The sequence below is a fragment of the Penaeus vannamei genome, chromosome 26 (genome assembly GCF_042767895.1).
Source record: "Penaeus vannamei isolate JL-2024 chromosome 26, ASM4276789v1, whole genome shotgun sequence".
Lineage (NCBI taxonomy): Eukaryota > Metazoa > Arthropoda > Malacostraca > Decapoda > Penaeidae > Penaeus > Penaeus vannamei.
This window is the reverse complement of record NC_091574.1, coordinates 23,642,752-23,670,251: the sequence shown is the minus strand read 5'-3', so window position 1 is coordinate 23,670,251 and position 27,500 is coordinate 23,642,752. Positions and strand designations below refer to the sequence as shown.

Genomic DNA, 27,500 nt, shown 5'->3' with positions numbered 1-27,500 from the left:
AATAAATGATAATAATGATAAAAATAATAGAATTAATAATAATAATATTAATGTTAACATCATTGATAGCATCAATAAACATAATCATTATTGATGATTATGATGATAATGAAAATGATAATTATGATTGTGATAAGTACTATTATGGTTGTGATGATAATAATGATAACAGTAATAGTGTCGATGCTGCTGATAAGAACAATATTTTCTTATTATTCACTGCTAACAATAACACTAACAACGACAATAACAAAGCAAGAACACTCCTCCTAACGAACGCGCCAAAGAAAACGGCCGCAGCTCAGAAGGCAAGAGTCCACTCCCGAAACCCGAGCCTCGACCTGTGCCAAATTCACAAACATATCACTAACTCCTCATCACAAGGGGACACGAGCCGAAGCAGAAGCAGAAAGAAGCCTGAGTCAATTCTATTTTGGAACTGGTCAGGCGAGTGTGTGTGTGAGACCAAGAGGAGGAGGCGGGAGGCGGGAGCGAACTTTGCACCGCAGGGAACGTCAATGTGCACAGGGAGACGTGTTGGCAACGTGTTCCGGGCGGTTACACACGTAAACTATACACAAAGGATGGACCGATGCACATTTTTTTGGTGTGTGTATGTGTATGTGTGTAGCGTGTGTGTGTGTGTGTGTGTATGTGTGTGTGTGTGTGTGTGTATGTGTGTGTGTGTGTGTGTGTGTGTATGTGTGTGTGTGTGTGTGTGTATGTGTGTGTGTGTGTGTGTGTAATTATTTTCCGTAACACCGCGATGTAATGTGTGTTAGTGTAAAATCATGCGGTTGTTGTTACCGTCGTTCTTGCTGTCACTCCTATTAGAGATATTATCGCTACTATAAAGATATTAATTATTAGTTAATTATTATTATTAATAGGCCATTATCTTAAGTTCATTTTCATATCCTCATTACTATGATGGTAGTGATGATAATACTGCCTGCCTTTCCTTTTCCACATTTCCTTCTTTCCATCCACCCCTTTCTCTCTCTCTCTCTCTCCTACCAACCTCTTCCTTTCACTGTCTATCTACCCCCTTATCTATCAGCCTCTCTACTACCCCTTTCCCTTTGTCCATTTACCCACCTACCCATCATCCTCTTGTCTCTCCCCAACTTAACTATCCCCCCCCCCCCTTCTCTCTATTTATCTACTCAAATATCTATCACCCTCCTACCCTCTCCCCTCCCCCCCTTTTCTCTATCTATCTACTCCCTTTCCCATCACCCTACCACCCCTCTCCCTCTCTCAACTTACCTATGCCTACCCACTTGCCCATCAGCGTGCCCCCCCCCCCCTGCAGCGTGGCCACACCTGCCCCAGTACCTCTGCCTCGTGGATGAGTCACCGGCGCCCGTAGTCCGCCTGTCTCGAGTCCAGCAGGTCCTCGCGCGGGAAGGGAGGCCGAAGCGCGAATCCAGTTTCCTCTCGAACACTTTTCACTTATTTATCGTCTATTTTTTTCTCAATTCGACGTATTTATTCCCTGGGGGGGGTGTAAACGCGTCATCCGTATAGTTATTTGAGGAGTTTAGGCGAGGGGATTAGGAGAGAGAGAAAGAAGAGAGATGACTTGGTTTTGCATCTGTTTACTTTCCTTAATGGGCAGCGATGAGTCAGCCCCGCGCGTCGACTGCCACCTGTAGCGCCCGCCTGTGCTCGCCGACACAGCTGCAGGTGGACCGTCAGCGCGAATGAGTAATTCTCTCTCCGCATCACTTACACTGGCTAGTTTTGACTGCACTATCAAGGCAGTAGGTCAGTGTAATGTATGGCTTTGTTCTGATGCCAGCCCTCAAAGGAGTTATGTATATATATATATATATATATATATATATATATATGTTTGTATATATGTATATATATGTAATATATATGTATATATGTATAAATAACTAAATATATATATATAAATATTTATTTATTTATGTACATATATATGTGTATGTTTGTGTTTTTGTATGTATATAGATACATATATATACATACATACACACAAATACACATATATACATAAATATATATATATATATATTTGATTATTCATATATAATATATATATGTATGTATGTATGCATATATGTATATATGTATGAATGATTAATATAAATAAATTATATATATATACATATATATGCGTATATATGTGTTTGTATATATGTATATAGATACATATACATACATACATACTCACGCAGACACATACTTCCGTGTGTGCATATGCATATACAGATGTGTGTGTGTGTGTGTGTGTGTTGGTTGTTGTTGTGTGTATGTGTGTGTGTGGACGTGTGTGTCATATGTACGTGTAGTATGTTATGCAAGCGTGTGGTTGTATGTTATTCTGTGCATTATTTTTCCACGTAAACACCAAGGCCTCCTGGAGCCCTGAAGACGAAACCACACACTTCAAGGAGAAGGCTGAAAACGTGTCATTAATTCAGCCAACACGTGTTATCTCCCTGGAATTCACTAATTAAAGCGATTGCTGGTTCTGAAACGCGAATTAAAACGAATTAGTATTACAGCATAGAAATTAACCTGCCGACTTCGACGCCTTGTTCGTAAGGTGTTCGTTAACATTTCTTTTCCTTGGCTTTTCACCTTATAATCGTAAGCTTAACAATACTGATAATTATACTAAGACTACCACTTAACCTTAACTCTCTGTAGGCCAATCATAACGTGACAATGGTCATTATAATCAACAACCATCATTGTGAGAACCAGAGATATTCAAGTAATTATATTATTGTTATTATTTGCGCGGCGAAAAATATAGGTAAAGTCTATATAAGTACTAATATAGGCCTTGGATATAACAACGTCACTGAACTTGCGAATTTTTGTTCCGCGCGTTGGGGGGGGGGGGGGAGCTAAATCATTGGCGGTAAATGGATATTTACTCTTCTACTTTCGGAGATTGTTTGGCTATTTTCCGTGCCGTTCGTTATCGTTGTTATCGCTTTGAGTAACTGCAGTATTAAGAATTACATTAATAAAGATATCAACAGCGTGAGTGATGTTCTGTTAAATTTTATTTCTCTTATTAATCCTTTGCTACATAATTATACATGGTGGGTGAAAATAACTTTTTTTTTGTCTCATATCAAAGAGAATGTAAACACGAGGAAGGCTGAGCCGTGACAATAACACATTATGTAGTATACATAAATTGCACAATTATATATTCCAGAATGATGTGTACCCTTGCATAACTTCGTTTTAGAACACGGAAATTAATTATAGCAATGGAGGTAGTTGCAATCACAGGAAAACAGATATACCGACATTTTCCACTGTTTTTATTGTCTGGTGACATTATTATCAGATATTGTATGTCGTTTTCCAATTCAGTGTTGCGCTATAATCCCTCTAGCTTCTTAATTTCTCTATGTTAGTCGTTCTTTTTTATGCCTCTATGTGTATTTGTATTCTGATTACCCTCGTTTTCCGCTCAGGGTTGAAGACAATGGAGACGACGGTGAAGGAGCTCCGAGTCATGACCGGCGTCCTTCTTGCTCTGGTTCTCCTGTTGATCCTGGTGGTGGTGGCGATGCTCCTCCACCTCACCAAGAACATACCCAAGTTCACCTTACCCGTGATCTTCAAGAATGCCAAGAAGGGCGCTGCCAACATAAACGACAAAAATTCCACGCACAAGACCTGCAACGGTGTAGCCGACGCCAACGCCGCGGTGGGCAGGATTGCCAATCATCAGGTGCGTTTTAGTCTTTCTTGAGTAGTTCATGTGGTCCTCAAGATATTACGTATGGGGTTCTCATGAGTCCCAGTGCCCTATGGTAATGTTTGGGTTAACTTCCATCGTCATCAATCCCGACTTTATACTCTTTTGCTAATAGTTATCAGATGTGTTTGCCTCACAGATTAAAGGATTATGGATAAATTTCAGCTTTGTCAATTACAATATCCACACTGCCGAGTGCTTGTGGTTGTGCGTGCGTGCATGATTAAGGCAGCCAGGTACGAATAACCTGCAATCCCTTCCAGACCAGCAGCAGTCCGAAGGCCAAGAGAGCGTCCGTTAGAAGGTCGACCTACGGGCCCACAGAGGACACGGTCGGGCAGCACGAGCCGCGTTCCTTCAGGGTCCGACAGCCCTCTGAATCCACCTGTCCTGACGAAGGCGCCGACTTCTCCCAGCAAGGATATGACAATCTAGGCCTATCCACCTCCACCATCCACACCTCTAACCTGCACAACACTTCCAATTCCTCCACAGACACCCTGGGCCCGACAGTCTCCACCAACACCCTGGACACGACGCTCCCATCGGAGAGCAACCTGCCCTCGGTCGTTCACAACAATACCATGGTTTAAGATTTTGAATTTGTCATCTCCGTCTGTTTGAAACTAGCTGCTTACCATTCTGTTGTGTTCCCTTCAGTGCTCTATTCCGTTTCTGTTGGTAGTTCTCTTGGTTTTGGAAAGAATATTCAATTTACCTGAAAATGCTACGTGTAACGACGTAAGCCTGCCCAAAGCTGATCTTTCTCCTTTTCCTTGATAAGTTATTTTCTAATTTTTACATATATTCACACATACACACACACACACACACATATATGTTTGTGTATATATATATATATATATATATATATATATATATATATATATCATATATACTATATATATACTTATATACTATATATATATATATAATATATATATATATATATATATATATATATATGGATATACATATATAGATATATGTGTGTGTGTGTATTCTTATCTTCAGTCATAGTACCTGCTGTAAGCCACCAGTACCACACATCACTAAAAACTTTGAGGCAGGTAATTATATTGGTCTTCCGGTGAATTTGCTTTTACTCTGGCACTTGGATACTGAATTCGATGCTGAGCAATAAAAACACTAGCACATTGAGCCACTTTCCAGCATTCCATGCTCTTTGTTGCTTGAGTTACGAACGTCAGTGTAACTAAGAATTCTAGCTCTGCTTATTGATAATTCGGTGAACTCTTGACGGTCGCATTACAAAATCGCAGTAAAAGACAAGCCAGTATTAAGAGAAAGTTATGATGGGTGTAATGTTTCTAAAAAGCAGTTCACGTTTTATGTACAAATATGTATATATTAGCCTGTAATTTCCCTTGTTGTCGTCTAGAAATGTTTAGTATGAAAAGGCTTCTCTGAGGTCTTCCAGTTCGGGAATTAATGGATTCATGTAAAACCTGCGTACAAGAGGCACTCTTCTGGTCTACGGTTGATTATTTCTCGCTTTACTTATGGCTTAACTGACTTCTTCGAGAGGTTGTGAGTTTTGCTTGATACTTGGCCGTAACTTCTATTGTTCTGCTGAAACTTTTCCATATTCTGTTAGTTGTCGTATGAGCCTTCTGTGTGAGCCCTGCAGCTTCCAGGAAACAAGCCAAGGCAGTAGATGGGGCCGAGAAATAATGGTGTTTTATATAGTAGTATTCGTAACGTAGTAAAGTCACTGGACTCTTTGAGTGAAAGTAAAATTCAAAGCATGGTTATCAGTGGGCTGTGATATGAAAGGAGATAATCAGTCAATACATACTTTGAACGAAAATCAGACTGAGCCAACAGCTACCTTCGATAAATGAAGTTGGTTTCCGTTTTATGATTTTTCAACAACCCTTCGCCACTTAACGATTTTCCTTATTCATTCGAAATATCCTTTTATATAAACATTCTGGTTATCGTTTAATGCAATTTCCAAATTCAAGAGGTGAAGGCTTATTGAATACATCTGATTCTATTTTTCTGTCTGCTTATATGCAAAGTATGTAACTTAAAATGTGCTTGGGTTGTCAACAGAACTTTATGGGTGTGAATCTATCTTGTGGTTGTTTTCACTGTATACAGCTGATGTACTGTTGTGAGAAATGGAGTAACAGTAGCGAATATTTATCTGTTTTAGAAAGAGTGATCTGGTTGAAAGAATCGAATGCTTGATCCTTTTTTTGGGTTATATTTTCCAGTTTGAATTAATGAGAGAAGAGTTTCGTATGTTATGTGGAATTCTCAAAGAGGAATAGGTCTGAATGAAGTGAATCTACTTACCAATTTTTATTGATAATTGATATAGGGGAAAAAAAAAGAAACGTCACATTTGATATCATAATCAGTATTTTATTTAACCTAAAAGAGAATGCTAATCAGTTTTGTGTTAATGAGAACGACTCTTTTAATTTAATGCGTTTTATGTTTGGCTTTGAGGATTACTAGTACCTTATGCATGATTCCTCCCCGGAAAGGGTCTAGTCCTGTTTAAATGTGAAAGGCGAGTGTCGTGGAAAATATCGAGAGTAGTGTGGCATTGTGTGACTGTATCCTGTTGTTTTTTAAATCATACATGTGAGCAATTTCATACCGCTGTTGTGTACGTTGGTGTCTACAATATTTTATGAAAGGGTTCATAACAGATTTTTTTTTTTTTTTTTTTTTTTTTGCCTTATCTGTTAATCGCAACAAATGTATTATACACGTTTATCTAGTTTGTGTTGTGATGTGTTCGTGAAGCGGTTTACTTCTCAGAGAATATATCGCAGATCAGAGAATATATCGCAGAAATGGGAGTTATATATATATATATATATATATATATATATATATTCATATATGTATGTGTATATACATATTCAGAATTCTGATTGGAGTCGGCTGAATTCGCTCTCCAAAATCATAAGACGAGATGGGAATATTTCCAAACGACCCCTAACCTATTTTAACCTACCCTGATCCCAATAACCAATCCTAAAAACCCGATATCGTCTGTTTGATGATGGAAGTCTAATTTCATTCGACTGGATTCGAAAGCTAGTCAGATTCTCGTTACAGAACATAAACACAAACAAATAGACAGGCATACTAGGAAAACTTGCACCATGTCCTCATAAAAAATAACACAGCTAAACATACAGAATTACTAGGAAATCTTGCATCATATTCTCATGAAAAATAACGAATTCGTACACGCATGCATAAAGTTTAAGCGTTAACATAGCAATAGGAGCGTGGTAAATAACCGATTTGCACATCCAGAGCCCTTCCAATTGCTGTGTAACGAGACATATAACAGGCGGTAAGAGTCCCATTACCTCATTTCATTCTCTATTTACTCAGTTGACGTGGCTTGTTTGTCACTTCATTCTTAAAAACATTTTTAATTCACACGCACTCACACGCGCGCGCGCGCGCTCATACACTCACACATTCCATATGTGTCCTTGCAAATCGTATAGTATGACAGACCAATACATTAAATACATACGAATGGATAAAGCACACGAAGATATGGAATATGGTTGGTTATATGGTTTGGATAGAATGAAAAAGAATGTCTACCGCACAGGTTAAGTGACTAAAGTTGTAATGAAAACCTTTTGTTCACTGGGCAGTATGTGTTTGTGTTCGTGTATGCGTGCATATATATATATATATATATATATATATATATATATATATATATATATATATAAATGCATGTATATATGGATGTGTATATATAAGTATGAATGTATGTGTGTATGTATATGGATTTACAATGTATATATATATATATATATATATATATATATATATATATATATATATATAACATATGTGATGTATGTATACATATACATACTGTATATTCATTTTTGTAGAAAGAAATTAGGGACAGGGTTGATAATTCAACGACTTTTCAAGGATTAGTACAATTAAATATCTTGTGTTCGCAGTATGACGACCAGTTTACAACAGTGTTGTCGTTCAATCCACGGACAGTTCAGTATCATTTTCGTCGGTGAATCTCGTGTTGTGTGATTGATTTCTCTGTAATACTTGGGTTGTACTGCTTACTATGCCCTTTTATGAATGTACTGTTTGCTTGCTTGTTTTATAATATTTATAGCAGAGGAACTTCTCTTTCTATGGCAAGGTGGGGTCTGGGTCAGATCATTTTCAAGTTCTTGACGACCCTACGCCGAGCCTACAGACGAGTAGATCCTTCTGATAAATGTATATACTAGGTAGAGCAATTGGATAGTAACGGGGATAAGCAAGTGACCTGATAGACATTTAATGCAGTATTCCATGAGGAAGGTGAGTGTGGGTTTTAGAGGGACGAGATAGTTTGGCGAGGGAAGTAGGCCGTTGCCCGGAATAATGGTTGTCAGATTGGGCATTTTGCGGAAGTGAAGAAAAAAAAATAGAGGAGGAGGATTAGAATTTTCTTCCTTTTTATTTTTTTCAGGATTGTGTATGTGAGGAGAGTTGAGTTGTTGCGATGTTTAATTTCGAAACAGGTGGGCAGATTTGTGTGAATGTACATATACCTTATAGAGTGCCTGGTGTAATATAATGATTTTGTATAAACTGATTCCATGTGTTGAATGTTGAATGCGACTGGGAATGCCTGTAATTTGTACATTACTGTATATTAATGTAAATAGACCACTTTTTTAACTCGAGTGAAAACCTGAATGACCGACATTGAATTGATAATGTGTGCAAGTGTTCCAATGAAATCCATTTAGTTCTGTTTTTCATGTTTCGTTTAATGACTGATTTTCTGTGAAAAGTTGCTTAGGTGTAAGCCAATGACACAAGATTTATTGAAGAGTTGATGTTATGATAAGTAGCAGAAAAAATAACTATATTAAAAGAAGCTTATTATTACGTGTTCAATGGGTTTCTTCATTATTATCAACATGGTATTGCTTTGCCATTCAAAGATGAAGTTTACTGATTGTTTCCATCCGTTGAATCGTAGCAGGGACCATTCTACGGCGATTCTTGAATAGAGGGAGCAATATTCCGTGTCGAGGCAGGCAAGTGACGGCCCTTTGGCTCCGTGGCCGAGGAGAGAGACGGCTTCCGAGACCTCGAGGCCGAAAGAAAGGGGCCCAGGAACAGCTGCGGGGCTGCATCCTCTGCTGTAGAGCATTTTGTTTTTGCATGAGACTCCGAAGATCCATGCTTCTGCAGAAGGCACTGGCAAAGGCGCTGCAGGAAGTGCTTCCATCAACTCTTTTATTAGGGATATCATCTACGGAAGATAGAATGAGCAGCTGACTGATGAACTTGCATCTTCTCAAGAATCACTCTTCAGGCAAATTACAAGTACAACGTTTCATCCTACGTCCGTTTGTCAGTCACTTGTCCGTTCTCATAGTTTTATAATCCTTTTAAAACTTCCACATGCAAACATAGGTGACAAAAGATAGCTCAAACTGTAAAAGATAATCTACAATTTTGTGTAAATGAAGTGCGAATCTCATTTTCTTTTTGTATTGGGAATGTATTTAGGTGAACCGAATGTTTAGTCACTAATTATTTTTTCATGAATCTCCTTACATATTTTTAGATTTATCATTACTCTATGTAATAAATTTGAATCTATATTCCATGTTTCTTCTTTTTTAGTGAAATGTTCAATTTTGCTCTCTCTCATTCACTTAAGCTAGTATCTTGCTGTCTGCATCTCCTATCGAACAAGATAATCACGTCTCAGTACTTAAGTGGATTCTCTGTATGATGCTCATTCCCTTATCATAGACTAAAGGAACACTTCCCAATCAAGAGTAGAGTAACTTTCACAATATAAAAGGTAGTTGATCAGTAGTTACTATCACTCCCTTCCCTATTACTATTTTGACATTACGCAGCATCAAGTACTTCGCATAACCATACCTCTCTCAATCATAATGGGAAACACGTTCCTTACATCTTCAGTTCATACGCCAGGTACCATACACCGCATTAACTTTTCTTCGACTAATGCTATTACACTTACTAGTTTTCTATTGGTTAAAGGGATTTTCATCTATGGGGTAACTGTACACTAGGGACATTTGTAAAACGACAAAAACTTTTGTCAGTGATTCTCATTCCATTGCTCAAATTATATTTGTGCAGTACTGTATAGAAAAAGAAAATCCTGAACATACGCAGGTATGTTTATTTTTTATGAATCCTGTTACCTAATTCGTAAGAACTACGTGCAGTAAGAGTGTAGGATATTTTTTGTTATGTTACCTTGTGCAATAGACACATTGTGCACTTGTCAGATGTTTACATGAGGTCTTATTAAAATAAGTAGCTTTCCTTTGGGAGTTTCACTGTCCTTAATTGTCTGATCTCAAGCCTAATCACAGAAGGAAGACGAAGCGCTGTGCCAATGAATTATAATAATAATAATAATAATAATAATAATAATAATAATAATAAAAAGAAAGAAAGAAGAAAAAAATATATGTATATACATCTTTGTTTTTCTCTCCTTAAATTGCAAAATCAATTGATTAGACAATTATTTAACATACCTGAATGACTGCAAATTCACTCTATGAGTTTTATACCATTATGATTTTCAAATTATGACATATTGAACTGAATTTTACCTCACCTACAATACCCATATATCATTCTCACATATTAATAAATCGGAATCTTTCCATAAAGTATTGTTGTCCTGTAGCTACTGACACCATTACACTATTCTGAAAAGATGACAATCGCTGAACGGAGCCTTGGAGATTTTTGTGTATTAATCGGGGGCCACTGAATAAAAAAGTAGGGAACCACTGCTTTAGATTGCCTGATGCGATGGGTAGAAGTGGTAGAGATTGAAGTGTCTGGATTTTGAATGGCTAAAAAATGACTGGGAGGGAGGGGGCAGCAGTGGGAACGTAAGGAGTTGGAGGAAGATGTAAAAACATCTTAGGAGAAAGAGGGAGGTGGAGCGAAGGACAATACTGGAGTAGGGAGCAAGAGAAAAGCCTCGTCGACGTGCTTCTTGCCTGGCTTTATGCGTGTGAAAGTGAGGCCAGGTTTGAATCTAAAACTGCTACCTCGCATTTGTGCGACTTTGCAGGGCAGTTCGGACGATCATGGCCAAGATGGGCAGCAAGTTGTGGAGACGGAGCTTAGCAAGATGGAAAAAATGCAATTTCTTACACTGAGATGGAAGGACTCTCCACTAATACATCTTCATGGTGGAGGCCTTGTCTATGATAAGTAATTTTGGCAATATTGGGGTTGAACTTTCGGCGGCCTCTGAGGGGGAATAGTGTAGGACTGTTCTGTAATGTCTCAATCCTTGTTGTAAACAGGGCAATCAGCTGGGGAGATTGAAACAGTTCAGGTACCACTATTAAGGGAGGAGTGAGGCTTGGGAGGAATAGATTTGCCAGTGAGGTCAACCAGGGTAGAAAGCGCACGACCTCGGAACTCTGATGTATCTGTGACAAGCCGTGATCGAACGGAACGGCAGTGGTATTGTTGAAGTAAGAGGGTATTGTCACAGTAAGAGGCTGTAGAAGGAGTCCCAAAAATTCTATCCCACTTAGCTGGGCAAAAATTGAGCAGCTACTCAAGATTTGTAGAGATGAAAGTAGTTGAAGGGTGAGAATGGAAGGAAGAGGGAGTGGGGTAGAATGGTGGTGAGGTAGAATTACAGGGAGGTGGACAAAAGGATGCATAGTAATAAGGGAGGAGGGGATTGAAAATGAAGTAGACTATGGGGGGAACGAGATGGAGTGGAGGAAGGAATGTTTTCTAAAGGTTGGGTAATGACCAAGGTAGGTGCTTCGGAATGGATTGAGCTGGCAGTACGCATGCGGGAGGGGCAAGTGGTTGCGATCAAAGGAATGCCAAGGGTCGGGGAACCAGAAAAAATAATGTTATTGGGGCTAACTGATAAAAGGTCACCCCTCAATGTACAATAAAATCATTACTGGCTATGCTAACACTGGAGTATGTGGAGAAGAGACATGGTTCACCCCTAAGGTCTCTATGAGGGGTAAAGATAACTTAACAGGAGGGGAATACCACGCCCCTGAAGCCGTTCAGGACTGACCCATAGCCAGCCTTTTATCTTTACAACATGGGTATCACATCTTAGGAAGTGGACAGGAGGAGGGGATTGAAGAGAAAGAAAAGGAAAGGAGGACGAGTTGAGGCTTCAGGTATGGAAGGTCTCTGTTGCTTGAGCCACCCACGTCAGCAAAGGGCATGGGATTGGGGGGGAGGGGGGCTATTTATACGTATTATCTGAATTACAACACTTAACACACCACGATTAATGAATTTAAATGTAATAACAAACTAACACGAACTTCACCTAATTTTACAGGTTACTACTTTCAACAAAGTAAGACATTCCACATTTGTTATGCAAGGATTACAGTTGGCTAAACATGTTCATTAACAGGATACACAACACATTCTAAAATATATATTGATATTGCAGAAATATAACTTCTGTACTCAATGACCATTTTCGTAAAAATAACAAGCTTATTCTGATTTTTCATGGTCAAGCAGATCCGAGTTTTTATAAACTTTGTTGCCTTTCTTGATACCTGTACTTCAAGCAAATATTGTTTCTAAAATATTTCCTCCTTTTACTTTTTATACTTCAGAATATGTGTAGGATTCCTCTCTACATCATATTCAAAATACTTAAAAACACTTCATATTTCACATTTCCTACACAGAGAGGTTTCCCTTTTTACTGATATTGCTGCAAAAAACATATCCATATTTCAAATTTGTTACACTTTGTTATCTTCAGATTGAAAAAGTTGCTGCTAAAAAGTATCCATTTTCTTTAAAAAAACAAACATTTAAATTAGTAATGGCAAGTTTTTATATATATATATCTTACTAATGGACTATTACTTTAATGATATAACACAATAGGAGTCTTAAAAGGCATGTCCAACTTTTTACTCTATTTTCATTTAGAGGGTTAAGAAAAAACTTTTTGAGCATATAAATTTCTTTCTCTATAGTATCAAGCTTCAAATTAACATCAAACTTGACATACAAAGATAATCGACTTGACATTCATACAAAACATTCCATTCCATTGTACAGCATTCAGAATACAGTAGTATATTTCCTATAAAAATTGAGTGGAATGGTATTCCTGTAATAGTAACTGATAACCAATAGTTGTCAATTACAAAATGTTTCCAGGTACAAGACCGACTTGGGCAGAGAAAATTTAAATGAGATGATATCAACACAAAAAGACCATTATAAATCAACTCCAAGCAAAATAAATCCATTGATAAAATATAAACACAAATATCACAACAACTAAATTATCTTGCTTTTCTCTCAGTTCAGTCCAACACATCTCACACTAAAAAAAATTAGAATCTTCTCTGCACTAAAGTTTCAGAATCTAAAGAAAATGTCAGCTTTCGATGATCAACATTCACCATTTCACCAAGAGTTCAAACAAAGAAAAATAAATAACTAAACCTGAAATTTGTAAAAAAAAAATCTCACTGAATAAATCTTCCATTCCAACATTTCTGTACCCATGGATTGGGGAGCTTAATCAAACCTAAACTAACGCAAATTGGTGAAGAAATGGAGTGGGCCCTCTCATCATGGGGATGGTTTACCTCCTCATCGCACCCCCTGGGCCCCAACCCCTTCCTCCCCGTCCACCTCTGCCTCGACCTCGAGCGGCTGAAATGGAGAATCAAATTATCTATAAACAGCTCTACGGCAATAATGAGCATCATACTACAATGGGTACAACAAAGCATAATTTCATTTTCCCATATATGTTAGTGCTTTCTGACAAAAAAATCTTACCTTGTGCTCTTAAAATGGCGGATTTACCACTGCCTGCTGCTCCACCTTTCCTGCCTGTCATATTTTTGAACATTGGAGCATTCTGTTGATAGATGGAAATTCTCATGAATAGGCATATTAAGTTTATAACAAATAATAAAAATTCTCTAACCCCTTGCATTTACATAACACAAACTTTTATTGTTTAAGAAACAGTTCATAATAGTATCACTACACCCTAAAATAGTGTGTGCATAAAGCAGTAAGGTTTGATTTTCTAAACCAGACATTTGTCATTTCTTCAATCTACTGAGCTGAAGTTTGAGATTATCCTCAATAATTTTAAAAGCTATGATCATCAAATTTCCAGTTAAAAATGATGAAGTTACAAGAAATATGAAAACAAGCCAAATAACAAATTTAATAGAAAACAATAATACTTTTCATGAGTAATGTCTATCCTGAATCTAACTGTAATTCCAAGTAGCACTTCACATGCAGACTTAACATGCTAATATTGGGATATGATTAACCCCTTGGATCCAGGTAAATATCCATCAAGTCATGATGGGAACATGCCCCCATTAAAATTTCAGCTGAAAGCCAGGTTGACTCACTATGAATGTGTAAAGCTTTTGGAGGGCAATTGCAAACAGTGGGCATTTAGGAAGGGGCTCTTGCATTATCTTTATTGGTAACCAAGTGTGGAAAGTACCATCTGTGAGCCATTACTTCAAGAGCACAAGCTCCAAGATCACTATTTCCATAGAATATTCCTGGCGTGCAAGACCAGGATGTTCTTACATTAATTGAGTATTGCCATGTAGTAGTAAAAGACGACATGGCAAATAACAAATTTACTTTTCATTGTTATAGCAGTTAAGGAACAAATATAATTTAGAGTGTGCAATGAAAAAAGTCCAATACCACCTTGATACAGCATATCAAATGACATGAGCTATGTGTGGATAAGCAAGGTACCTGAATCCAATGGAATAAATGAGACTCATTCCATTACCTAAATGTTCTGACAGATATTTGGCCCTCAGAAAGTGAGAACTTTTTTTCAAAAGTAACCAGAAAACAGTACATTTTTGTGTGATCTATTTCCTTCCTGCAGAAATCTGTCATTAACAGAATACATAAAAATTCCAAAAACTTATTCTTGTGTATTCCTAAAATAAAACAGAAAGGACCTGATTGTCCTAAGGTTTACCACAGATGGTTAATGGTTAAAAACAATTAACAAAGGTCATATAGCACCATGGTAAAGTACTATGGTGAAAAGGGTAAAAATGAGTCAGTGATTTGGATAAAACGTGTTACAGGATAGTATGGTAGGGAAAAGAGTGAAGGGGAAGAGCAAATGAAGTAAAATGGAGATTAGTGAAAGAGGCAAGAGTTAAGGGTATAGGGTGACTGGATGAAATGGAGTATCTGTGGCTCAGGAAGGAAAAGGAACACTGATTAAGGAAAATTGTCAAAAGAGCTATAATGAAACAGTCCAAGGGTAATATGGGTAGAGATGGCTATTGGAGATGTAGAAGAATCCAGGCAATGAGATAAGGGGACTGGTAAAGATTGTGAAGTATCAGGATGAATGTCAGGAGGAGAGGGATCCGGAGGACACTGTTGTGACACAAGGGATTCATGTGAACATCCAGGTGGGAGTGATACAGATAATGGGAAATAAAGAGGAAATGAGGAGAAGGAGAGCACGGAGTGTGTTGGAAGAGAGTGGAAGGAAGACAGATAGGGGGAATTTGAGGAGGAGGATGGATACTGGCAAATACTTTGAATATAGTGGGAATAGGAATAGAGGGATTGGATGGGGGATGAGGGAGCAGAGCATTCTCTTGGGTCATGGTTAGGAAGTTTTTGGTGTCTTCCTTCAAGGGTACCTTGAGAGGAGTTGAGAGGGGCTAGAAATTGGGTTTAGACTGGAAAAGGAATTTAACTTGGAGAGAAGGGAATAGAGGTAGGATTGTTCAGGGTAGAGGGAAGAGATTCTGGGGGAGATGCTGAGGCATCTTGAGAAGATGGGAGGGAAGCAGAGTGAAGGACACTTTTGGAATAGGTAGAGGAAAAAAAAACATGCTTCCTTTGAGTGAGGCCTCGTTTAAATTTGAGAAATGCTACTTCATCAGATTCAAACTTGTAGGCTGGGCAGCTCCTATAAAATACATTGTAGGAGCCACTAGAATTGGCACACGTACGTGTCCTGGTACAAGTATTATAAGAGGAATGAGGTTTGGCAGGAATAGGTTTGCCATGGTATATAGTGCACAAGCTTGGGACCCAGATGTAAGTGTGACAAGGTGTGAACGATTGGCATAGCTGCAAAAGGAAACTTTGCCTCCTTGTTTTTGAAGACATTGTTGGAAGAGAAGGGTATTTGACTAGCCCAACAAAGTAGTCAAAAGGTATGTAGAGGCAGAAGCAGTAGAAGGACAAGGGCAGGAGGAATTTAGGGTACTGTGAAGAGAGGTCGTACTGTGGGAAGGACAATAAGGATGACGTTACAAGCCCATCATGGAAAAATCTGGGTCAAGGGCTGGGTGATGTGTAAATGCTGTCATGGGGTAAAATAGCCATCATGAGCGATTGCCAGGGTGATGGAAAGACTCGCCATGAATGCACAAACATCCTGGAGTGTGATTTGACTCATTTGGCGCTTAGAAGGGTTTCTTTAGCATTATTCCCATCGATAAACGAATGTGGGATGTAACGTGCATAAGCCACAACTGGAAAAACGCCATTTCCATGGTGCACACTGTATTCCTCGCCACTGTGACTGGCGGCACAGGTTGTATTAAGGAAAAATGAAAATTTAGTGTGCAAGGAAAATAAGCTATTTCCATCAGGATAAAGCAAATCAAAAGACAAATATGTACATTGAGAAATGCCAAAAAAGCTAAAATTTTACACAAAATAACTTGGAAAGGGGAGGAAGAGAGTCTTGTCGTCACTCATGGGTGTTTGATGTTGTAGTATTATATTACATTATAATTATATGTTGAAGTATTATATTATAATATTATTATATGTTGTAGTATACATATTATACTGTAGCCTATGTAGCCTGGGATGTTAGCGACTTATGTAACCCAATGCCCGCATTTCTGGCACCATGATTTCCATGACGCAACCAGATCCAACGGGTTATTGTCACTAATAAGGGTACAAAAATGTTTATTACTGGCCATGGGGAGCCTGAAATTAGTGGGGAAAGAAAATGGTCCATCCCTCAGTGTCCCTATAAGGGGTAAGGGATAGGTTATTAACCAAGGGAATACCATACTCATGGCTCCCAGTTACCGTTCATGACTGACATAAAGCCAGCCTTTAATCTTTTCAGCATGTCTCTTACACCTTAGGATGTGGACAGAAGAAGGGGATGAAGAAGAGAAGGAAAAGGAGAGGGGTTGAAGAAAAGACCATGCATAATTAGTTGAGATGAGGGCTGAGGCCCAAGGTAGGTGTGAACCACTACAGTGGGCTTCAGTCATGGTCTCCCAAGCCTCCTAGACAACAACGAACAATGGATTGGGAGATTACTGCCAATGAAATAGGTAAAATCTCACACAAGCAGAAATTAAGTTTGAATAAACCAATACCAATTTTTTTTATTCATAGAAGAATAAAGTTAATAGTTTGGTTTAGAAGACAAATCAATTCACATTGCATACTGAAAAACCCTCGATAATATTTTTTGTCAAAATGATCTTGAATATCAATTTCCTCAAAAGTCTACCTATCTATTATCTGTATTTCTGCTTTAGATCTCTACCTCTATGTTGTTGTTGCAGTTGATGTATATAAGTAATTTTAACACACGGGTAAATGCAGTCGGCATATCTCCATTTCCAAAAAACGTTTTCTTGATGCTGTTCAATATTACTTTTTACTAATCTTATCATCACTTTTATTGACATTAGGATTATCATAATGCGATCATTAATTCTAATATCAAGTAAAAAAATAAAAATTTGAAAAAGATGATCAACTTTTGTGCATGCCATTCCAACTTCAATGGCTTACTTACTAATGTAATTTATTCCACTTAAAAAGAGAAAATCAGATACAAATTGATCTGCAAACAACTAAAAAAACCTAAACATGTTTGCTTACCTTCAACATGTCTGGTAATATTAAGAAGCGGATCTTGGAGCCACGAATAAACACATTTTCCAGGCGAGCTGTCTGTCCATTCCTATAGGTCACTGTACATGATTCCATCTGGAATACCAGTTAAAAAGGTTATTGTGGCCAAGAAAGCACATTGAGAGATGAAGTATGGAAGAAAATTTAAGGAAAAATGTATTTCAGATGATGAAAAAAGAGAGAAAACAGTGACAAGACATGCAGCAAACAAGATTCCCAGCCCAACCTGTACATTCATGTTGTCTTCAGCCTCAAGCAGTTTGCCCCGATACACCTCGCCAAGCATGGTCTCCACAGTAACTGTGTGGCCCTCGGCTTCATGTAGAACTTTAATGGGGACACCGATTGACATTTTTGCACCTGAGAGAGAGTGAGAGAGTGAGAGAGAGAAAAGAAGCTATGTATATTATTCATCATTATTTTATTATAACATCAAACTTTGATTAATAATTTGTACTGCAAAGTGGCTAAATAAAATCATCAATCCAATAGAACTCAACCAGTTGCTTAAAAAATTAGCTAGAGGAATGAACAAGGATAATCAATTTCTACTTTACCTTTTCTCTATACACACTATTCACACAACTTACAACCATTACAGACATTCTATGCTAAGTAGCCATTGTACATATCATATAATACTTCTAGAAATCTTGTCTCTCGACAAATATAACTATAAAAATGCTTTCTTAGATTTTCTATGTTATCAAACAATTAGCAATAAACAAAGACACTTAATGTATCAGCTCAATAGCACTAATAACAATGGTCTACATACAGAATAACTAGGGGCCCTACATCATATCACCTTTTACAATCAGGCTTTACTGAAAACTGTACAGATTCACAATTCTGGTTTAACAATTTAGTTGTTCACAATGCGTGTAAAAAAAAAACTTTCCATTTCACAGGTGTTGTTTGACAGATTATTTAGATAAACATACTGCAGCATTCAAACAAACTAGAACACCTTGCTTTCCCCTTCAATTATTGAACTATAATTCTGAAAATTGTTTTTCAACCTCATATTGTATATACAGTTTTGTAATTTATGTACATATATATACCACCATTTATGAATTTCATGTATCTTGCTGCAATAAATTTTGAATCAAGTCTTGTACAGCCTGAGAAAAATTAATGTTGTCTGTCTCAGTATTCCAAAATAGATGGCCATCACAGAAGATCTATCCACTCCCACTCAGAGGAAAATATGTTAACTTCCATTTTAAGCAGTCATGACAAAACTTAACTGTAATAATAAGAAGGGATCTGCAAGTGTGTCAGGCATTGAAATTTGCATTAACTTGATCAAATGAGAAAAAATATATGCATGAGTGGGAATGAAAAGAGGAGTGGGAGTTTTCACGGTAAAACTGGCTCTTATATTAAAGCACATGGCTCATGTAATTCATCTTTCCATTTCAATTTATCATTAACCTTTGATCAGGGTACAAACTTGAAGGTCAGGATGTTAAGTATGGAAAATAATACAATGTAAACCATTACCAAATCACTATTTATTCATAAAACATAATTTGTACCACTTACAATGCATGTTCATACAGCAAAGTAACCTTACTTTTTACTTTATCATCTTGAAAAAGGAAGAGAGAGAAAAAAAAATATAAGACATTAACTCAATAATTGTATCACTTAAAAGCTATAAATATCCACTTCTGAGCCCGCATCCATGGGGGATAAAGGTACATGATATTGCAAATGAAAATTAATTCATATTCTTTGCGCAAACACCAAATATTGGTTGCATTTGGAAAAAAAAATATCAGAACTGTTTAGAGGCAGTTATCAATGTTAAAAATTCATGAAACAAAGTACTATGCCTACCATTTTCACATCAGTATCACATGAATAAATAAGACCCATGACTATACATCAGTGCCTCTATGCAGGAAATATTGTCAGTAAAACCAAAGGTTTTCAAGACAATTCCAATTTCCATTTTATTTTCTCTTGTCCTCAACCCTCAGCAAAAAGTTAATGCACGAGCACCAAGCTGAACCTATCTGACCCTCTGCCCTGAGCCACAGGCGAAACTCCTTCATCGATGCCTGTTTTTCTTGCTGCTTTTCTTAATCTTGTGAGAACTTTTTGCAACTTTGTGCAACACTGAACTGTCACGGGATGAGTCTCCATTAACTCCTGGGTTGACAGAGTCTTTGGAATTGTCTTCACTCCCAGAATTAATGTCATTGGTGTCTGTGTTGTCCCCTACTCGATCACCTAAGGGTTCCACAATGCCACTGACTGCTGCCATGGACGTAATTGATGATTTGCTAAAGAGTCTCTCAGCTTCTTTGAACTTTCTGTTGCGTTTATCATTCTTTGCATTTGTGTTTTTATTTGTAACAAGGTACCTATCCCAGCCTCTAATAATATTACCATACAACTGAGTGTCTTCTAGATAGGAGCCCTCAAAGGCATAGATCTGTCTTTCAAGGGAAGCCAAGTTGTCTGCAATTTCTGCTCTTCTCTTAACCAGCTCTGCTAGCTCTGTTCTGGTATCACTGATGGTACCAGACCCCGAACCACTCTTTGACATCTTCATGATGATGATTTATTCCTGTACAGTTTCTAGATTATCTGGATTCTTTCTCAGACGACTTCCAGTTCAAGTGCACACTGTACAACCGGTGAAAGCGTCTTGAAAAGGGCATAATCAACCCAGATGCTCAGATGACTGCTGGAGACCTCCAACCATGCCAATCCTAGAAAAGAAGAAACACATAAATATGTATAGGTTTTAAAGAGCTGCTCATTCAAGAATAAATACCCAATAAACTAAGCAGCTCATTGTGCTATGCCTAACTTGACAAGATGAGCTGTTCAAACATGCAAATGAGCTTCTTTAAAACTTATACACATAAATGTTATTCTTCTCAAGGATGTGGCAATGCTTGGGTAAGAGAGTATATAGCAACTAAAGACATACTCCCATTTCATATCTTCCATGCTTTACAGTTTTAAAGTTTTGCAACCTATTACTTAATCATTTCTTGTTACAAGTCACATCTATAATGTTTCTGGATCTAATTAATGGCCAATGATAAAGACGTAACTTCATATTTTTCAGAGGCTGATTTACAAGCATTTGCCTTAGTCACCCTAACAATTCTTCTGTGCAAATTGTCACAAAGCATGCTGCCTGTTCAGATCTACTAAAAACAATTTTATAAAGCCGGTGCAAATGATAAACTCACACAAAGACAATAAACAATTCATTAAAGATTCATAGTTTTGTGTTTGTATCTGCTATTTACCTGATAAAAAATTCACTTTTACAGCTCATTTAACCATTTGCTAAATGCCTTAATCACAACAGATCTGGATATGGTTTTATGATAGTGCTTTTGAAAAAAACAAAAACCTCAAAATAATTCATATTTTCTATGAGGAAGGCTCTGCATCAACCAGTGGAGTTTTAACCAAGAACACAAGCATTTCAGTCCTGGATAAGAAGGAGACTAATCAAAATAATGTATAAAGCAATCTCTAGTTTGAATCAATGGTAATGACATACTACAGAATAGTGTAATTAAATTCAAATAAACTTGATGCAGACATGCTCTATAACATCATGGTTTGCAAATTCATATGCAGATACACAGGCATTTCAGTATTACGGTGCAGATACAATAATCACAACCAACCCCTCCCTTACAATGTGGGTCAGCAGAAAATGAGATGCTTGACCTAGACTGATAGTAATGAGGTGTGAAATATAATGGGACCCTCCCCATACATATACATGCATCTATATTTACATTGGCCACTGAAACACTGGCCTCTACATTTGTTCTGCCCAGACTGAGCTTACTTCCAAGAAATCTATTGTCATTATTTGACTAGGTCAGGACAATGTGAAAACAATCACACTTTCATAAACAAAGATGCACATATGAAAGTATAACTGAACAAATTATGAAGGGTTACCTAATGTTTGCAATGACTGTAATGTCACCTTATGTAACTGCCAAACTACTATTGTACCTCATCATCAAAAAAACTATACGGTATCAAGTGATATTATTTTTATTCATTTTCTAGATGAAGTAGATTTTGCCAATGAAACCCAAATATGATGATAATCAAGCAACAAAAAATTCCTCTAATCCTGTTGGTACTCAGGCAAAAGCAAGCAAACCCCCACTGAATATATTTTATCAGGAAAGCCTCCCAGCTGGGTTTTATCAGAGAATATATAGTGAAGGGTTGTTGTCTTTTACTACACCACTTGAGACACAAATGCCCATTGCTTGACATTATGCCACTTAAGTAATCAATAAACATCAACAGTTCTAGTTTCGAACAACTACCCTAGGTGTACACTATACACAAAATGCAATCCCTCTATACTCAATTCATAACTGCTGGTTTCATATAGAATACGCAAGGCAGACAAGATTGTCAATATCTAACCTATCTCCTCAGAAAATTGCACTCCTTTAATGGCATGCCATATTGGCAAGTTGTTTTTCATGGAAAAACTATAGAATCTAGATAGAAGAGATCATAAGAAGTAAAACAATATCAAATTTGTTAGTATCAGTAATGTGAAACTATAGTATAAAATGAGACCTTTTTAAAGTATCTTTCTTTAAAAAATAAAATAGAACAAATAAATAGATAAACAAAAAAAGTTCAAATCTCAAAGCAGACTGGCTTTGGCATTAAACCATTGGAGTCAGATACATGTAATATCCAGTTTCATTTCTATCAATTCTGTTTACACATAAATGGTTTTACATGTCACCAAGTCAATTTCAAGTCATAACTGACCTCCATGAACTGGAAGAGCAATGGAAGAGCACCATTTCCATACTCAGCATCCCATTCCTGACAGCGCACGTTGAATATCAATATTTCTAAATTTGCCATGTGCTATCTTATGAAATGTGAACATATCAGTGAGCAAAGCAATATGCATTTCACAAACAATGGCCAGCAGAGGGCATAATTATCCCACAGGAATATTAGAACATTATATAGCAATGCACATATGCAGAATGCTATAAAACACAATTGCTGATGACAATACAGCCACATTTGTAAAATGCAGTTTTCCCAATCATTGTTAAACTTAACCCACTATCTCCAGGTAAAAAATTTGGTAAGGTGACATGGTCGCAAGTTTATTGGTGCACATTGACAGTTCCTGTTTGCGCTCAACTCATTCAGTAGTTTGTGAGCAACATTAGGAACCTAAATTCTTGTATTTTGATAGTTTAAAAATATGTCAAATTTCTGAAGGATTACCTTCACTTTAGGTGCTATTGCCAAAAAGTTTTACCAAAGAAATGATGCCGCTATTATCGATGAGCCGATGGAGTGGGAAGGGTCGTATTTTATGCCACCCACTACATTGTCCACAAAAGCCATGGCATGTACATACATACCACCCCAGCGAGGAGTGGTTAATATATGGTTAAGTTGATATTAGTAAGCTCTTGCCACAACTCCTCCAGATTGGTGTGGCACAATTTGGTTATATTCAATGCATCTTGGCAGATAGAAGAGCTTACATATATAGTGTGGCAACCCTACTGTTAACATTTATCAATGCAATATACCTATAATTAACCTTAGTAGAAAAATACTGGTACAGCCTATAAAGTAATTTCATAATTTACTGCAATTAACATTATATGCATATAACAATGAACATAGACAACAAAGGACATTATATACATTTTATAAAAGTTAATAAAAATAAGCCTTCTTTTTGTTCCAAATGAAATGCCAACAAATGGTAAGTCTTATCAAAGTCCTTTAATACCAAATTACTGTATCAGTAATATCAAGAAAAATTAGCTGACATATCCATAGCCAACCATACTTTCAGCAAATGAGGTCATTTCTTTGACCAATCATAATCCACATAGTACTGGAAGCTATGGTCATAAAAGCCCTTCAGTCTGTACCTTGCTGGTATTCAATGCAGTATAGGCCTTGAAATATTCACAGTGACAAGTCAACTGGTCTGGCCCAAGCTGAAGGGTTTCTTCAAAACCTAGTATATTTGGTGAAATATACTGGCAAGATATTTTCATTATTTTTATAACCCTTTATCACAAACTGGCATAACGAAGATTTAGTGAACAAAAGTTACACAAGTTACAGAATGAATGTTAGATGCAAACAAAAAGTATTGAGTTTAACTGGCTATAAAGAGCTAATAATATCCTTGTGCTTCAAAATATAATCCATATATAGGTGATGCTACAATCTTTCAAGTCTACTTTCAGATAATTTTTGAACCAAGTCCACAGTGGACAGCAATATATGCAAAAGAAACAGGCTGAACTTACAAAGCCGCTAATGACCATATGATATTTCCCTATATTATTTTTCATGTGGAAAGCTAATGGCACATTTTAACCCCTTGGATCCGGGTGCATGACGGAAATCACAGAGCTGAAAACCCCTGGGCAATGGGTTATGTAAGTGGCCAACTCAGAAAGAGTGGAGGGCCTGGTTTTAGCACGCCCTGAAGGCGTTCTACTCCTTTGGTGGGAAACACCTCATCGCCCGTACAGACCCGGGGCGGCTGGTGCTAGGGGATATCCTGCCGGCTTGGTGGCTGATATCCCCTGGCCCACTTAGCTCCCAGGCCGCGCGGCCACCCGTTGCTCCGAGGGATCGGGTGTCAATTGCACTGTACATCATATGATGCCATCAACGTACAATGGGTTACAAACAAAAATGTGTAATAGCAGACAATGATAATTAGCTACATATCGTTTTGACAAGTGCGTGGTAACACATGAAATACTTCGGACATCACAGTAATGAATTAAGCTGTCAGTGTTGTGTTTTTCAGGGCAAGGTAAACAAGATGCAGGACTTAAAATCTGAGTGGTGGCTGCGCATTATATTTTCATCATTTAGCGGTGACTATGAGGCCGCTGCAGCTTACACTATGTTGCATCTCACTGTATTTCTTCTGCTCTATAAGATGGCAATGTCCATTTCCCTGTATCTATGTGTTGGTCTCTTTAAATTATACCGTACATTCTATCTCGCCATCATACATGGAAGATTCTTTGTCTCTCAGGGTGAGGGTTTGCAGGGGTCAGAGCCCCTATATAAAACAATATAGCAACTTATTCTGTATATATTATAATAGTCACATACTTTGTGCATATTCATATTTTACCCTGCAACTTCCCTGGTACCTTTCATGCCCTTCCCTACTACAACGACTTAGGGTGCAGGGGTTTGTGGAGGTTTCACTGCTTAATTCCGGGTTAGTCTTAATGGTATGGATGAACTAAGGTAGGGCCAATTGAAGACGATATTCTTGTTGAGGACTAAAAGTTGTTGCCATCATTACAAGAAATCTGTAGCTATAAACAGTAACCACACAAATAAAGGAAAAATGTTTAAGTCCACTCGGAAATGTTCATACTTATTGCTTATAAATAACATTTTCATGTGCATATGCATAACTATACCAGACTGTACAGTATTTGCACCGGGGATATTACATCTTTACATGCATGGAAAACATAATTTTGTCTACATTTGCACAGACGGATCTGCGGACAGATGATGAAACAAGTGCGCGGAAAGGTCAAAAGAATTTTTTACGCTGACAGAATTTGACCAACCTCTACAGTCTGGTGTATATATATATACATATATATACACATTACAAGAAATCTGATATGGCTGCTGGATGTGTAACAATAGCCATTCTACATATGTACCTACATAGCAATTGAATACCAACCTCATCTCCACTCCATCTGTTATGATTGCTTTAATCATCTTACATCAACTAAAACCACAACAAAACACAAACACAGATCCTGTGGCCTCCACCAACTCCAAATTACAAAGATTTAAAATTGTAAACCATTTCAGGAATTTTGAACAGAGTAATCATGGCAAAATAACTTTGTTTATAGAAATATAAGACATAATATGCATACTACTTAGCGTAAAACTAAATTGCTGCACAATATTTTCACGAAATGCATCAACGACTCACCAATTTCAATCAAAACTTTTGGTAAATGTTCGCTACCTCAGGATATCTCAAATTTCCATCCCATGTCCAAGTAACCTAAATCTCCATTAAACACCATAGGCTCTCTTGAGTCCCTATACACCAGACTGCAAAATCAGAGACAAACTTAAAAAGGAATCAACTAGAAAATACCGGCAGCGTCTCTTGTGTTCTGGCGGGACTTTGGATAAGCATCACTATTCTTCAGTTTTTAAGGCCTAAACTACTTCAAATCCTACTGACTATCGGTTCTATAATAACTTAGATTAGCATGCAATTACTGGAAGGTCATACATATTGCAATACCTACTAGATAATTCAGATGATTGAAGATAAAATTCAAAAGGAGAACAATAATTGTACAGATTCGTTTGATGTTTACTCTCTCGAACGTTTGTCAACGTCTAGAAGCAGTTTGGTAAAGATCCACAAAAACAGAATTGATACAATACTGATAAAGATGGTGATAAAAAACAAATATAAAACAATATTAAATAGTTATATTTCTAAAATTTAATACTATGGTTATATAGAACATCTTAAGTACTCATCAATAAAAGTATTCTATTTTTTTTCTCTAGTATTTGCATTTCACAAAAGCGAAAACCTATTACAAAATCGGACGTCAATTCTTGGTCATTCTTTCGTCATAGAAATTAAACATGAAAAAATAATAACACTAACGCTAAATGAATAATATAAACCGAAATATTAACGATAATAACAAACAATCGCATTTATAACTGACAATAACAATGATAGACACCGTGATATATCATTATCATTTGGTACTGTTATTCATTGTACATGGTTTTCTCTTTATTTTCTTTATACTGTTATATCAACGACAACGATTGATATCATCATCATCATTATTACCATTACCATTGTTATTATCAATCTTATTATCATGATAATCAGCGTTATTCTTTTAAAAATGACATTGTTGTTATTATTGTTATTGCCTCTATTATTATTATTATTATTGTTATTATCATTATTATTATTATTATTATTATTATTATTATTATTATTATTATTATTATTATTATTATTATTATTATTATTATTATTATTATTATTATTATCATCATCATCATTACTATTACTATTATCATTAATATCATTATCATCATTATTATCTTTATCATTTTGTTATTATTATTATCATAATTATTGGTATTATTACTATTATTATTATCTTTATTATCATCATCATCATCGTCATCATCATCCTCACCATTATTATTATTGTTGTTGTTATTATCATTATTATTATTATTATCATGGCCGTTATCATTACTATCACCATCATTGTTAGTAGCATTATCATCATCATTATAATTGCCATTCCTGTTATCATTATCATTATCGTTATTGCTATAATCATTATTATTATCGCCATCATTATTGTTCTCATTACTATTATTTTTATTATTGTTATTGTTATTATTATCATAATCGTTATCATTATTATTGTTACTATTATTATTATTATTATCATTATCAGTGTTATTCTTGTTATCATTATTGTTGTTGTTATCACTATCATTATTATTGTTATTATCATTATCATCAATATTAACATTATTAGTATCATCCTTTTTTAAAGTTATTTTCATCATCTTTATTATTTTTACTATCATTATCAACATTATTACTATTGTCATTATCTTTTTAAATTATCATACGTATTATTAT

At 36.6% G+C, this 27,500-nt stretch overlaps 2 protein-coding genes across 8 annotated transcripts in view; one reads left to right on the top strand and one right to left on the bottom strand.

The window, feature by feature from the left end:
• LOC113803625 (uncharacterized) overlaps window positions 1-10,114 on the top strand; it is a 24,597-nt gene extending 14,483 nt beyond the window's left edge. Inside the window, exons 4-5 of the mRNA XM_027354425.2 lie at window positions 3,474-3,733; window positions 4,024-10,114. Of these exons, the coding sequence (XP_027210226.1) occupies window positions 3,474-3,733; window positions 4,024-4,353 (590 nt within the window). The 3' untranslated portion in view covers window positions 4,354-10,114. The remainder of the gene's footprint in view (window positions 1-3,473; window positions 3,734-4,023) is intronic.
• Window positions 10,115-12,773: 2,659 nt separating this feature from the next.
• Window positions 12,774-26,239, bottom strand: SmD3 (small ribonucleoprotein particle protein SmD3). Of its 7 annotated transcripts, none has more exons than XM_070140196.1 (5): window positions 26,110-26,239; window positions 17,994-18,127; window positions 17,735-17,842; window positions 13,625-13,706; window positions 12,774-13,495 (listed from the first exon to the last, which is right to left on the bottom strand). In XM_070140196.1, exons 2-5 carry the CDS (start codon window positions 18,117-18,119, stop codon window positions 13,425-13,427), a joined length of 387 nt encoding a protein of 128 aa, XP_069996297.1. In that variant the 5' UTR covers window positions 18,120-18,127; window positions 26,110-26,239; the 3' UTR covers window positions 12,774-13,424. The 7 variants fall into 7 exon arrangements, with proteins under 7 accessions (XP_069996297.1, XP_027210228.1, XP_069996298.1 ...); XM_027354427.2 differs by having other exon boundaries at window positions 26,106-26,217; XM_070140197.1 differs by having other exon boundaries at window positions 17,994-20,496; window positions 26,110-26,212.
• Between the last annotated feature and the right edge of the window lie 1,261 nt (window positions 26,240-27,500).

Excerpts from the sequence above, each read along its gene's own strand:
- SmD3 (XM_027354426.2), bottom strand. The coding sequence starts at position 20,336 with ATGAAGATGTCAAAGAGTGGTTCGGGGTCTGGTACCATCAGTGATACC.